This window comes from Parus major, chromosome 1A, assembly GCF_001522545.3.
Source record: "Parus major isolate Abel chromosome 1A, Parus_major1.1, whole genome shotgun sequence".
NCBI lineage: Eukaryota > Metazoa > Chordata > Aves > Passeriformes > Paridae > Parus > Parus major.
The window spans coordinates 33,754,354-33,769,339 of record NC_031773.1 but is presented as its reverse complement, the minus strand read 5'-3'; the positions used below and the strand labels follow the sequence as shown (position 1 = coordinate 33,769,339).

The 14,986-nt window shown below is 41.6% G+C and overlaps 1 protein-coding gene across 3 annotated transcripts in view; it reads left to right on the top strand.

The window, feature by feature from the left end:
* Positions 1-14,109, top strand: part of PTPRB (protein tyrosine phosphatase receptor type B) — a 66,056-nt gene extending 51,947 nt beyond the window's left edge. For 2 of the 3 annotated variants that reach the window (XM_015627850.3, XM_015627852.2), the window contains 5 exons: positions 22-144; positions 342-505; positions 1,574-1,709; positions 4,127-4,247; positions 5,255-9,366. In XM_015627850.3, coding sequence (XP_015483336.1) covers positions 22-144; positions 342-505; positions 1,574-1,709; positions 4,127-4,247; positions 5,255-5,277 — 567 coding nt within the window. In that variant the 3' untranslated portion in view covers positions 5,278-9,366. Of the gene's footprint in view, positions 1-21; positions 145-341; positions 506-1,573; positions 1,710-4,126; positions 4,248-5,254; positions 9,367-13,918 lie in introns of those variants that run through there. The other variant, XM_019006684.2, reaches the window with a different exon arrangement.
* Positions 14,110-14,986: the final 877 nt, after the last annotated feature.

Below are 14,986 nucleotides of genomic sequence, written 5' to 3'. Positions count from 1 at the left end.
TCTTTCCTTGTGTCCCTGCAGGTAAAGTGTGATCAATACTGGCCCCATGACCAGGATTCCTTATACTATGGCGACCTGATTGTTGAGATGCTGTCTGAATCAGTGCTCCCAGAATGGACAATTCGAGAGTTTAAAATCTGCAGTGTATGTTAGTTTCTTTTTTTTTTCCTGATTAATTGGCTTAAAACACTTGCAAGGCTAAATTAAGAAGGTTTATTCTGCCATACCACAGTTCCGTCATGCCTGGCTCCCCTCTGGTGGAAGCATTTTCTCTGAAGGTACCTGTTCTATGTGTCCCTTTCTCTCTTGTCCTGATGACCCACACTTTTGAATTCCAACAGGAAGAGCAGCTTGACTCAACAAGGCTCATTCGTCACTTCCACTACACTGTATGGCCAGATCATGGTGTGCCAGAGACCACCCAGTCTCTGATTCAGTTTGTCAGAACCGTTAGAGATTATATCAATAGGACCCCAGACACAGGACCAAGTATTGTACACTGCAGGTATGTGCAACAGCAAAAGGTCAGTGACGCAGAGCCCTTGTGCCTACCCTTGGGATGATCCCAAATCTTCATCCTTGTTAGACTATGGGCAGCCACAGAATCTGAGAGATAGCTGATGGTCTTAAGTTCCCAGATACATCAGAGAAATATTCCCAAAGCAAATGCATTCACCCACAACCTCACCCTTTTGAGATGCCTCGAAAATTATTCTTAGGGAAGCGTGGTGTCTCCGTGGTTCCACTGGGGAGCACAAAAGTGTCAGCAGCTGCCACTGCTCATAAGCTTTTGCATTCTCAAATTGCCCATGTGCTGCTGTTGTGGCCATACATTTGAATCACAAAGAGGTGTTTTAAAAGGTAAGATATACCCAGGGTAAATATGGCTACGTGTGGATGTTGAGACTAGCTGACATCCATCCTTCTCCCATTCTGACTGAGACTCCCTTTTCTTACTGCCTTTTCATGCTCTTCTGCTTTTTCCATCTCTGGCAGTCACTGGGCTGCAATTTTCCCTCAGTTCTGTGGTCTACCCCTACACTTGCATAAAAAATGGCAAAACTGAGCTGCCTCAGATCAACAGATCCTCTAGTTGCAGCAGAGTATAGGGCTACAGAGGGTGAAAGAGTGTGGTGGTGCTGTGTCTTCTGATAGAGCCATATGTTCAGTGGTGGTACCTGGTTGTATGGGCTGAGGCTTGTATCTTGCATGACCCTGCCTATGTCTGCCTGTAGAGCATGTGCTGCAGCATGTCAGATGTCTACTGTGTCCTACAACTGCATCCCTGGAGAGAAGAGGTTTCAAAGTCAGGTGCCGTCTTTCAGTGTATCTCAATGGCTGGGTTAATCCAAAGCAGAAAGCAGTACAGGCAGCAGCAGAGATACCTCTACATTACTATCCTTTCCTCTTTCCTAAATAAATTCCATTATAAAGTGTTAGAAAGTCCCAAAGTTGCCATTTGAACAATTTGCTTCTCACCTTGGAGATCTGAAATTTACAAAGGTATCACATGAAGACAGTGAATGCTTTGATCCATCTGCTTTTAAATCTCTTGCGTTGTTTTCTTTTCCAGTGCTGGTGTTGGTAGGACTGGCACATTCATTGCACTGGACCGAATTCTGCAACAGCTGGATTCGAAGGACACTGTTGACATTTATGCAGCAGTGCATGATCTAAGGCTTCACCGTGTTCACATGGTTCAGACAGAGGTAAGGTTTGGACAGCCTGCTACACAGCGACAACAGCTGCAGTATATAATAATCAGTCTCTTGTCTTAAAGGCTCTTAAAGCACTTTGTGCTTACTCCACTGTGGAATACTAGTTAGATGTATTTCAGTTCTGTGAGAATTTTCAGTTTAAGTTTTTTTCCATTGGCTCTCTTAGAGAAGGTCCAAATCATTATAAGTGGTAGCTATTCTTCATGTAGATCTCTCCTTTTATTTTCCCTGGCCCACAATCACTCCAGCAGCATTATGCAGCAGACACTTAACAGCACACTGTTGCTTTACTGCCGAGTCCAGTAAATGAGCTTTAAGTGGAGATAGGTCCTTCAGGGATGGGTTTGGAAGACAAACCTAAACCAGACAGATAGGTTGTTGTAATAGGAAAGAGGAATGCAGGACAGAGAAAATTAGATATAAGCAGTTTTATAACTCTAGCCACTGTGACCTTGTGCCTTTGCAGTTTATGTTTTATTGAGCTGCTCTGTCATTTTCATTAAAATTATTCTGTAAAGTTGATTGGCATTCTTCTAACATACTATGGAAGAGCAACTACATTTATTCTCAAAGTTCAGAAAAAGTAAATGTTTTGTATTTCTTTCTGTGCTTCTAAAACAGTAAGAAAATAATGTTATGCTGATAGGAGCTAAACACTTAGGAGCTGATTTAATAAAGGTGTGTTGTGGAGGTAGTTTTTACATTTTCCCTGTGAATCATTAATAGAAGAATGAGAGCAAGTTTGATGGGTCTGCTGTAGCTTGATACTGATGGAGTTCTTTGCTGCAATTTGGAAACCAGTGTCAGTGACAGTGTTTTCTGATAGATGTAAAAGTCTCATATGCATATAAAGAGAGGCCCAGCTGGGAACACAAAACAAAGGAGTTCCTAGAAATATCTTAATCTCAGAAAACCTTCTATTGGAGGGGAGACAGATTCCCAGCCATTTCTGGGCATCTTCAGAGACTGATCCCCCTACATTCCCATCATCCGTAGTCTGCAGAGCCAGAGAGATATCTCAGGAGGGTGGCTCTTTTTCCCTAGCTGGAAAAAAGAGGCAATTACCTCAAGAGCATAAATTTGACTTATAGACAACTAAAGTTGTGTGATACAAAACCTGCCTTTGGCATGAGCTTGACATGACATCTAAGTCCAAAGTCAGCCAGATCCACACAAAGGTCAAAGGCCACAGTACCATCATACTTGATTGACAATATTCAATCGCAGAAAAACAGCAGCAACAAAACAATGCCCCTGCTTCAGACTTAGCTCAGCATTGTTCTAGACAAGGAACTGCAGGTGGAAACATGCAAGGGAAAACTGTGCATCAGATCAAAAGGCAGCATGCTACAGCAGCTGTAACCATTCCAGTGAAAAATGGTCTTTGCCAAAGAATGTGTCCATCCTTGGCCAACTTTCCATTGCATTGATGGGTGGGGTTCAGGGTTCTGCTCCACGGAGAGAGCAGCTACATGTGCATAAAGGCAGATATCCTCACTTTCTCAGAGCCAGAGCACTGAGGAAAAGACAGAGAGCAATGGCTGAAGATGTGAGGGGAGAAAATACATGTACTTATTGGAAAAATTACATTTTTGAGATAATGTTAAAAAGGTACACCTTGATATATAAAATTCTTGGCCTGACTTTTGGGTACCATGTTACATTAATCAAAACATTATTATGACCCCTGCCATAAACCACAAAGAGTTGCAAAGCACAAAAGTTTAATAATCTATTCTGTCAAGATAGTTTGGTGGGTAGTCAATAGCCAATTACATGCTGACCCTCGTTACTTTGGTTGTGTATGTCATCTTAGCTCCAATCTATGAAGGGCACTCTTCAGAAAAGACTGTCATTTGCTGCATGGTCTGAAATCTTAGAATTTATGCTGGATCAAAACAATAGTTTTTTCAGTGATTTTTCTGAATTTTTTTTCAGAGATTTGGTTTCTCATGGTTGTCTGAAATATTTATATGTTATTATAAAATTCTGTGGGAAATATTTCTTTTCAGAACAAAAAGAAAAATCAGGAAATTGTATTTTCTGCATGCTTCCCTGTAAATATTAATTCTGCTACATATACTTTATACCAAAGCATTCAGAAGTAGTATCTATCAAACACAGCACCACATGTAATTGCACTTTACAGCTCCTAAAGCTTTCACTAATGTCATGATCTGTCAAAACATATTTTGTTCATTTATATTTTACTGGTATTATTTCTAAAGAGAGGTGATCACAAAAGTTTACTGTATTACTAGTGTGAAAAGGAGATTAATTTTAGAAGGATCTTTTAATTCTTAATACCACCCTTGGTTTTGTGATGGAGTTAGCTTATAATGATTTTTCACAGTACAGAAAATAAAATTACAAAATTCCTCAGTGTCTTAAAAACAAATCTTTTGCAGTGTCAATATGTGTATCTACATCAGTGTGTGAGAGATGTGTTAAGATCCAGAAAACTTCGCAGTGAACAGGAAAATCCCTTATTTCCAATATATGAAAATGTGAATCCAGAATATCACAGAGGTAACTGCAAGTTTATCAAATTGTAAAATGTTTCAAATGTAGTAGCTCACTGACAGTGTAATTGAGGGGGAATTGTGCTGTCCTTATCCAGTGATATTCCTTTACTTCCTGGAACTTAATTTGTTCCTTCTGCTCTTTTCGTTCTTGCAGTTGTGTCTTTATTTTCTCCATTAGTAGTCATTATAACATCACTTCCTGCTCCTGCCTTGCCTTTATGCTCTCCTTATGTCACACTTCATGGTTCCTATGCTGTCAAAGGAACTGAACCCCTTTCCCTATCATGATATTGGTTTTAGCTCACAAGTCTTTACACCATAAGCAGCTGAGGCCACTGACAGCACTCATTGGGCTCCTCTGTCATTCACAGCATGTGATTTCTGTCTGCATCACCCTCATCTGCTGTTGACAATACAGGCAGCCTTGGGACACTTCCCATCTGCCTTGACTGGAAAATACAGGTGTCCTAGGCTGTGCTCTTTCTTTCTCCACAGACTCCCCATCCTTACAGGCTCTTTTTACTAGCCTGCATCCAGTCTCTTGCTGATAAGAGTTGCAGGAATAGCAAACCTGGCACTAGCACTGCCCTTCACCTCCTGTGCCCATGGCCAGAGGACCAATGTGGAGAAGCTGTAAGCAGTGGTGACCTTGTGCCTTGGTTGAGCTGATTCTTAAGGGATGTAGAAGTTTTTGGGGTCATGTAAGAAGGATCTCAGTAGCTCTACAAATTTGGACATTAGGAATTAGGATTATACTACAAGAAATCCAAATAATTTTATTGATCTAGCCTGTAGAAATCAGTTGTCATCAACAGGTAGAACAGGCTTGGAGGAAGCCAAAGAACTGAAATACGCAGGTTCCACACATTGAGAGTCCAAGCAGAGGTGGGATCCGATCTTTAGCTGTCACATCAGTCACCAGGCAGTGCTGCTGCCACACAGCCACCTCTTACAGCGCTGCTGAATCTGTGTTGGTTTACTTTTTCTAATCTACGTTTTCCTTGCTTTCAGATGCTGTTTATTCAAGGCACTAAGAATGTTAGAGATACCTGCTTTTGTGAACACATTTGTTAACTAGGGTTTTTTTTTTGTTTTTTAATGTATGTATTTCATGCACCAGAAAGGTGCCAGACCTTTTGGCTGAGACTGTGTATAATTTATTGGTCTGGTGATTTTTTTAAAAGATATATAATTTAAATGTAATAGATATTAATGTATATAAATGTATTTTGGCATTGTGTAAATATGTATTTTTTTCTGTATTGTTTATATTAATATTATGCTTCAGATAATACTATTTTTTCTTATCACAGTTTTTATAAACTGTTCTACATAAACTATTTTAAATTGTATGGCTAACAGGACTGCTGCGTTTGGGGCGCTATTGGCATGACATGGGAAAAGTCCTATACAGAGAACCTCATTTTTAAAAGATATTGCAGAGTTTGTAAGATGAAATAAGCTACTATTAAGCAAGGAAACTGTAGTCCTGTACAGGAATTACAGTGCTACTCTACACTTTAAACTTACTGCTTTTCATCAGACAAAAATGGGAGCAACCCATATCACAGTGGCATACCTTTTACAGAACCCATTAACAACCAAGCAAAACAGGGTTCACCTCACAAGTAGCAACTGTTTCAGTCTAGTGTGACATAGTAGAAAAATATCAAACACTGCAGTGAAGTCTAGCAGACCTTTTTCCCACCACATACTTTGGGGGGAGATAGGTCCCATTCTGATTTCTTTACACTGGTTTAATAGAGCAGAATCAGACCACAACTTGTGTCTGTGCACTTTCATGTGTGTATATTTTAATTAAGAAAGGTGTTCAAAGAAGCACCTCAGACATTAGTGTTAACAGACCTGTGAGGATGTGAAGTCTGGCAGCTTCTATAGCTCATTGGGAACGATGCCTGTAGCATGACAGCCAGAAAAGTACAGAGATTGCAAACATACTGAAACAAAGACATATCCCACAATTTACACAACTGGCCTTAAGCTGCACTTTACCCCAAGTGTTGGTATCCTTCAAATGCCACTTGCTTTCACAAGGGACAGTTTGGCCCCAGCATGTCTGCATAGAAATAATTCTTCACTGGAATATTACCTGATGTCACCACCACAGGGGCAGTTGGAATGGAAAAAGGCTTATCAGGGAATGTAGGCTGGCAGGGCTGTCCTGATCATAGAATTATCAAAAGTTTTGGGTTGGAAGAGACAGTAAAGATTATGTAGTTCCAATCCCCATGCCCCCAGGCAGGGGCTCATTACTGAAAACATGTGGTGATCAGCAAGAAGTATAATCAAAGAGTACTTACCAGGTATCCTGCCCAGCCAAGTGGATTATGCACAGCCTCTCTCTTCTGCAAAGAGGCGTCCCATTCAAGGGTCTGAACACTCTGTTCACCTATTATTTGTCTTTATAAAATACTTCTCAAACAAATAGTGAGGAGACAGTACACAGTTCCTCTCCCTTATGAAAAGAAGGAAGGACTTCATAGTTCTTCTTTCATATATCTACCCATACTTTTGTAGTGAAAACTTAGCTTATTGCTGAAGGTAAGTGCCTACATTCCACTTCTGTTTTGGAGAAAGATAGTGTTTCTGATGGCCTTCTGAGAATCAGTAAGTAGCTGAGTGCCTAACTGAGGAACTCCTGTGGCACATCAGGACTGTGCACATCCATCACTCTAGTTTTCCTAGAGAAGGTAATAGCCCAATAATCACTTTTTGTGCTCCATCTGGAATCTCATCCTTTTTTCACCAAATATCCTCACATGCCCCAGAAGCCACCCTTCAAATCAGCTGTCACAGCTGCTCAGAACATGTAAACTTGGTTAATCTTTTTAGGTGTTTCTGAATGAAAATACTGCTGATCCCTCCTGCACATCCTCTTTGGCACCACACAAACCTCAAAATTCACCACCCTTAACAGAAACTGAAGAAGAAGGGAACTAGCATTAGAGTGGAGACAGTTTCACAGAGAAAAGTCTAAGTGAAACCACAGAGACGTGCACATTTTTATAGAGACGCCTGCTTTTGTCTGTTTCCTTTGCTAGACAACTACATTAGCAAGCAAGGATAAACAAGCATGGCCACTTTAAATTGATTGTTGATGGTGCTGATAGCTGCGGGACTTAAGGCATCATGAAAACTGTTGCTGCATTACATGCACTGCATTTGGTCCTTTCTTTTTTGCAGGACAAAGATCACCGTGCTATTTACCAGCAGTACAATTACAGTTAAGACACACCAAGTGTACCCTATAAATTACCTCACACTCCATATCACTGTGTCATTTTTTAATGCTGAGGGAAACAGAGCTCACTCAGTACCATATGATCTGAGGGCAAAAGTCTGCTGGTATGCTCTGTATGCATGTTGTTCATCATTTTCAGAAACACACATCATTCTGCAGTTTATTTTATCATTCTCAGCTCCCTTGTTCTCTGCAGCTACAGAGTTCACAAATGCGTACCCAAAATGACAATGGCATAGCAGACGGCTAGTTTCATCTTTTCTCTCAGCTAATAATGGACACACTTCATAAGCCTCTTCCTCCTCATCACTTCATAACATGACAGATGACCTTAAACACTCTGGCACAGTGCTCTTGAGCAGCTTTACATTTCTGCCCAAGTAGGTCACACATGAGACTGTATACACATATTATTGCTCTGGTTCTGCTCTCTAGCCAATTCTGCTCATATGAAACCAACGTAAATCCACTGAGAAAAAGTTAAAAAGTATCTATGTAGCATTTTTAATATACAACACCTACTTCTCAGTAAAAGTAATTATATTTACTGTGCCTCTAAGCTGAATAACAGGACTAATGGGAAATTGTTAATGTAACAAGAATGGATTTGAAGGAGCTTGTGTGCTGAACAAAGACCACTTTTAAGGAAAAAGACATCTTTTGAATGTTCTTGATGATGTTCAGAATTATTTTCTTGATGTTTCCCAATAATAATGTTAGAAAGCAAGGCTAGTGTTGTTGCTGATCCATAAGCTAAGATTTGCACACTTGGAGCCCATCCTTGAAATCTCTGCATTGTCCACAAAGCTACCTGAGTACTTTCATGAAAGTCAACTGGAATGCTTGCCTGAAGAAAATACCAGTCCACTTCTGAACCACTTGCAGGGTTGGGCATTTAGGTTAAGTCAAATTTTTGTATTGAAAGTTATTTAATAATGAAAAAATTGTAATAAATATGTTTTTAATCTGTGCAATACAATTACAAGATCCACTAGCGATTGTAGGAAAAAAAAGATTCTCCATAGCTGGAGTTGATAAATGATATTTTTTTGTTACTAATGGAACACAAAAGTGAGTGAGAGAAATAGGCATACTGTGAAGATGTCAAAAAGTGCAACTTTATACATTTTTCTCTGCTGCTATAGTTATTTAGCAATAAATAATGCCTAAAATGCCAGAAATATTATTTTGTGCTATAATATACTATGAATTTCCTTTCAATTTTAGAACAGAGAAAAGAAAATATGTGAGCTTTAAGTTTATATTATGTATTGTATATGGTTATTTACACTTTGACTTTGAAAGCAGAAAGTTAAACACTAGACAGATAGGAGTACATGAGCACTTAGCTGTGCTCCTCAGCCTGGGATTTAATATATGGACTAGGGGGATGAGAACAATAGCCATCAAATCACTCTATCAGCATTTCTCTCCAGGGCCACAGATCAAAGAAATGCATCTGACACTGTGAGATACAGCCTACCACAACCACAGCTTCATGTCCAGAGAGTGCCTTGCAGGTGCTTAACATTTATTCAGATTTCTTTCAGTAATTCAGACGTACAGTTTGTGTAAATAAAATGCAATATAAAATGACCACCACTCCCTCATGGCCCTGTCACAGATATCTGGGCTCTGGAGCTGTGAGCTCTGGGACCCATAATACCAGGATGCTGTGACATTGAATTGAAATGAGTGCTCACCCCAGTATTTGGGCAACTTGCTGTAGATCCTGTGCACTCATCTGTCTCCCTCACACTGACAAAATCAAACTCCTGACCTGTTGGTAGCACCACCATGGCCAAAGCAAACTGGTCTGTTATCAGTGGCCTCACAGATCAACAGCTGGTTCAAAATGGGATTGTTTTTTTTTAAGGCTGTAAGGAAATACTGAGACTAGGGACTAGCTAATTGAGAAAAAGCTGTGGAATTGGGAAACAGTGTCAGTGATGCAGATAGTCTAATATCCATGACAGTTTAGTTGTTTCTTGGTTTATTTGAAAGCTAAAGAAATACTGTAAGTAACATTGAGAAGCTAAATATATATTGCTCTAGAGCAGGGAAGGACACTATTGTGAAAACCCCACCATTTTGAAATGTGGTAAGCCATAAATTCTTTGCCACTGCCTGGAGTAAAGTGTCTGAAAAACATCTTCAGTACGTATTCCATGCTCATATGCAATATAATTACTTATAATTGTGTTCCTAACAAACACTGGGTGAACATAGAACTGTGCTACTATTGTCAGTTTAATTTATGCATTTAAGTATATTTTTATATTTTTAGCTACAGTCAACAAATCAAATATATTTGAGTGTATGTTACACATTTTTATAAATACTTCATGAATAAAACATTCATTTAAAAAAATTACATTCTTGTCTTCTGTTTGACTGCCTTTGCATTAGAGATTTTGTTGTCCTGCTGCTCGGAGAAAAGGTCATTAGTGAGTTTGATTTCAATTGAGACAGTTTTCAGAGAACATTAAATTCATCAGTAGCCTCAGCCTGTTGGGGGAAAAGATGTTGTGCTGTTGCCCGCTGGCCAGATTAGTGCCCATGTGGAAAGATACTGTTGTTCTCTTCTCCCTGATTTTGTGCCCTCCTTTAATAAGACAGCTTCTGTCTGGGTTATGCAGTGGATATTTGAAACCAAGTGGGTCTTGAACTTGAGTGCCTGTTATTTTAGAGACATTTTGCCAGGCAGTTGTACCAATTAGCACCACACTGCAGCTCCATGGCTGCCTGCCCCTCGAGGATCTGAACCATGCTTTTAACAAATGTATTTCTTCTCCTCCTGCTCTCCACAGTTCTTAAAAACCATTAGCATAACCATCCTCATGGGGTCAGGGTGCTTGGCAATAGCATTCTTACTGCCAATGTTCTGTCTCAGTTACTCATTATTGGTCATCAGAAGTGTTTAAGACAAGTTTATTTAAAAGAAAGAATGATTTATTGACTTGTACTGTGAACTGCTTGCTGAGGGGAGGTGTAGCAAAGGCTGAGGGAGTTGTGAGATTTTTTATTTGTGATATAAAAGTTTATCTGAGTTCTGCTCTGTCCTGAAATCAATGGAGACACAAAAGAGAACCGATAAAGATAAAATAATGTACAGTTAATATCTTCTCTCTAGAGAAACAAGGCCAACATTGTAGACAAGGATAGATACAAATGTTTTTACAAGGTACGGCAAGGAAACTAAAGAGTCTCTTCTAATTCAACAAGAACACAGTGGTTGATTCCTGTTTAAATATCCCCAGAATCTAGTTTTTAACTTTGATATTTTTATATGCACTTGTACCTGGGCTTCATACCTATGAGCTGGTGGTTTTGTCTGATAAAGTCATCTCCTGTACCATAATCTCACTTTTCTGTCTCTCCCTGTCTTCACTCTCAGTTGCTTTATTATACCCTAGAAATAGCTGCTTAGATGTCTTATGGCAGGCAGGACATGGTGATGCTGTTATGTCAGCAAATACCACAAGGGAAAATTTTAGATGTTACCAGCCAAGGCTTTGCACATCACTCTGGTACAGTACCACTCCCAACCTGTAAAAAACCCCAAAAAAAACCCAAACAAAAACCAGCAAATCATCACAGCAGAAAAAAGGAGAAAAAAGCATTTAAATTAACTTGTGGAGATGTTCCAAAAGCATGAAGCCCTTCTCCTGTTGCCAGGGTGAGGGCTGTGTGGGGTTGGGCAGTGGCTGGGCAGGCCATGCGCAGGTCAGGAGGCAGCCATGGCTGGGCTGGATTGGTCACTGAGCCACCCATGGCCTCCCCCTGGAACTGACCTGCTGTTGGTTCTCCAAAAGCCAAAGCTGCAGCTTCTTGGGGTCTGGCTCCTGCAGGTGCCTGGCATCCTCTTCATACCCCAGTTGTGTTTACTGCAACATGCAGAGCCCCACACAATGAGCAGCTCTCCTTGGGATGAGAGATGGTCCGAGCTCCCAGAGATCTGGAGTAGTAGTCAGCCGCACGAAGGCACCTTGGTCCAAGAGGGCTAAGTGTTTTATGAACCTCAAAGCCTTTAAATCTCCAGGGAAAATATCACCTCAGCACCTACAGGCACCTACAGCTTTGCTGTTGCAAAGGTCCCAGGTCCCCCCAAAGAGGCTAAAATTCACCTGAGGTCTCCCACTGACCAAGCAGGGTCCCCACTGTCAGCACAGGGGGGCTCCAAGCCCAGATGCAGGCTGCGTTCCCCACCCCTCCTGACTCAAGTTCCCAGTCAGAAAGGGTGGCAGAAGCATGTCCTAGTCAACAAGGTGCTCCAGGTGGCTGCACACAGCTTCAGGGTGCAAGGAGAGAGGAAACTGTGAGGTAGCCCAGCTGGGATTCAGCACTGGTGTGTTCCTCCCTCCATGCTGAGGCCTTCAGTCACTGAGCTGTGTGGTCACAGTGCGTGGTGGGGATGGCAGAGGCGCATGACGGGGACACACCAGCTCTACCAGTGTCCCCATCCCAAGGCTCACAGTGATCTGTACACTCCAGAGGCCCAGAGCATGAGCTCAATGCCAAGAGCCAGGCCAAGAGGGCAACAGCCATGGCCTTGTGCAGCAGCCAAACGCCAGGCTCCAAGTGCTGCTGCTGCGCCAGCTTGGCCAGACATCATTGTACACAGCGTTTTGCACACTCTTGCCAAAATCCCTGCCAAATCACACATAGTGTCCTTCTTTGCCTTTGGTAGCTGCTTGCTGATGTGCCAAAGCAAACCAGTAGCAGGTAGAGAAGCTACTTCTTACCTAGGATAATGGCAGAGGTTTCCCACTCTCTCCACAGCAGTGAGACCTGGTTGGCAGGGGACACCTGAGACTTGCAATTTTAGTCCTCACAGGACAAGAAGGGGCCCAAACCTGGGTATTTCTGCTCCTACAAATCTTAACCCATTTTTCAATAAGAGGAACTCTTCTTTTCAAAGGACAGGGCAGGTATAAAGGGATGAGCTGAGTGAACCCTCCTGGGGGTCCATGTCTCCCAGCAGCCCTTTTTCAAAGGCTGAATCTCATGAATGTTTTTCTATGTATCTGTCTAGGCTGGACTGGTTTGCACAAAGCATTAAAACTATCCATGTTTTGCTGAGCAATGCCCAAGTGCATCCTCATGCATAGGTCCAAAACTTGAGCAGAAGAAAACTGAATATGAGGCTGCTATAACACCTTGATAAAAAACCTTTGGTGGGTTATCAAGAGCATAAATTTGGCTTTGATCTGGTACTTCCTTCTTGTCTCTAAATCCTTGCCTCCACTTCTAGCTGAGAAATGTTTACTTTGGAAACTTAGTAATAGAAAGTTGAAGAATTAATTCTTCCCACTATAATCACAAGATCTCTCCCAGTCCTGTTGTATACATGGGATAAATGTATCTGGTTTTTGCACAGATGGAGCTTGAGGCTGTAGTGTGGCCAGCACAGGAAGAAGGCCCTCCAGTTCTGTTTTCCAAACCACAGGGAGTAAAGAATCCTGAAATTAAAAAAGGGACTAGGGGCATTCCGGATAAGAACACCCAAACTTCCTGGAAAATCAAATGCTGACCATATGGCCTGTAGTAAAGCTACCCAAATAGGTTTGGTATGAATGGAGCTCCACTGTAAAAACACAGAGTAAAAATAATTGGATGCAGAAAGCAAAGTGAAGATGCTCAGAATGCTCCATGCATCTTAGCTAGGGAAAAAATGTTGTACAAACAGAAGACAGCTTCAGAAAGGTCCATCTGTTAATTGGGGGCATTTCTCCTGCCTGTCAATGACTAAAGTTGCAGTAATGAAACCACTAGGAAAAAAAAGATGGATAGTTGCAAAGGCAATAAAGAGATATATAATGTCCAAAGTATCAAACATCAGAAAAGATACGCTCAAGACACCACACATGATAAATGCCAGCATCCTGTTGTCTCATCATTGGATCTAAGACACCTGGAGCCAAATTATTTGTGAGAATCCAGCTTTGAGAGAATGAACTGGCAGACAACTGGAATTAATTAATGCCTAACAGTTATGTGCTAGAAAGGTTGGAGAATACTAAAAATATCCAAGGTTTCTTTACACATCATGCCAATGAGATCTGGTCAGGCTGTGACAAATTTTCTGGAAACATTCTGGTGAACAAGCAACTGTCCCAGCACCCTCCAGCAGTTCCCAGGGTGAAATCTTGCCTCTAAAATGCCAGAGCTTTCAATTACGAAAGTGGAGAAGGAAAAAAGCAAAAAGAAGTGCTAATGTCAACTATGTTGTGGTTGTTGAACCAAGGCAGGTGAAAAAATTTCAGATCCTTGCCCTGGCAATATTCTTCACCATGGATTTGTGTTTGCTTTGCTGGGATTAGATATAAACATCTTATTGAACAGAGGCCATGAAAGAAAAAGGAGAAAAGCCAGAGAATGTGGTGAGTGAATTTTTTTCTGTTCTTGTCTAGGGAAGATGCATGCATTTCAGTGGAGAAAAACACACACATCCCCTGCTGGGATGGGAAGACAGCTAGGAAGAAGGATAAAGCTACCAAAGACCTCCAACAGTATTGTGGTAACATCTTCTATTTATTTCCCCTTCTCTATCCAGCACACTGTCAAGAGACCAGAGGAAAAAAAATGAAGGACCATATGGTGTGATCACAGGGGACGGTCTCTGCTATGCTCTGAGCAGGGGGCTGAGCTGACGAGATCACGCAGTGCAGGGGCACATTCACCTCGCCCAGGAGGTCCTTGCACCAAGGGGACACCCACTTCTTCCTCGCTCAGCCTCGCCTGGGGAAGCTACACTGGCATCATGAGATGCTGCTGTCCCCAAGGAAGTGGCTCTGGATAGCAGGAGGAGGATGGATACAGGTTCATGCCCTGTGTTATGGCAAGCACACAAAAGCTCATCATGGTGAGACTTCATTCCCTGTGTCAGCCTTCTCCAGGGAGATGGGGAAGCTGACAGTCTTGTTAGTGTGACCAGGTCCCCTTTGCTCCTGAAGTGCCACTTTACATCTTCTAGTACCCACACACTGAAAGGGTACTTCCAGTTACAAAAAACCTGTTTGTGAAGCAGAGGCTTCACAAACAAATTTCCCATTTTTCTCCATGTCCTCCCCCCTCTAGTTGTTATCTCAGTAATTAAATTATGCAGCTGAGGAAAGTGATTTGGAAAACAGATGGCATTCAAGATGCTATAGAAAACAGTGGTGCATTTTAAACCTTGCAGCAGAGATGCAGACAGATTTGGGTTGTATATGGGCCTTGAAGTAATTGAACTTCAAAGGCTGCTCATGCAATGACCTTTAAGCAGAAGGATGAATGGCCTCCAGCCTTCAACTTGATACTCAAAATTAAGTATCCAAATCAAGCTTTCCCACAAACACTGTGGTTGGTCTAATTTGCCACAGAACGTGGTGTGACGTAACCAGGTCTTTGGTAACTGACAGTGGTAGGAAATAAGGCATGTGGGAAAGATGGAGCGCTGAAACAAGCGCTTCAGTTTATCACAAGTCTGAAATGTAAGG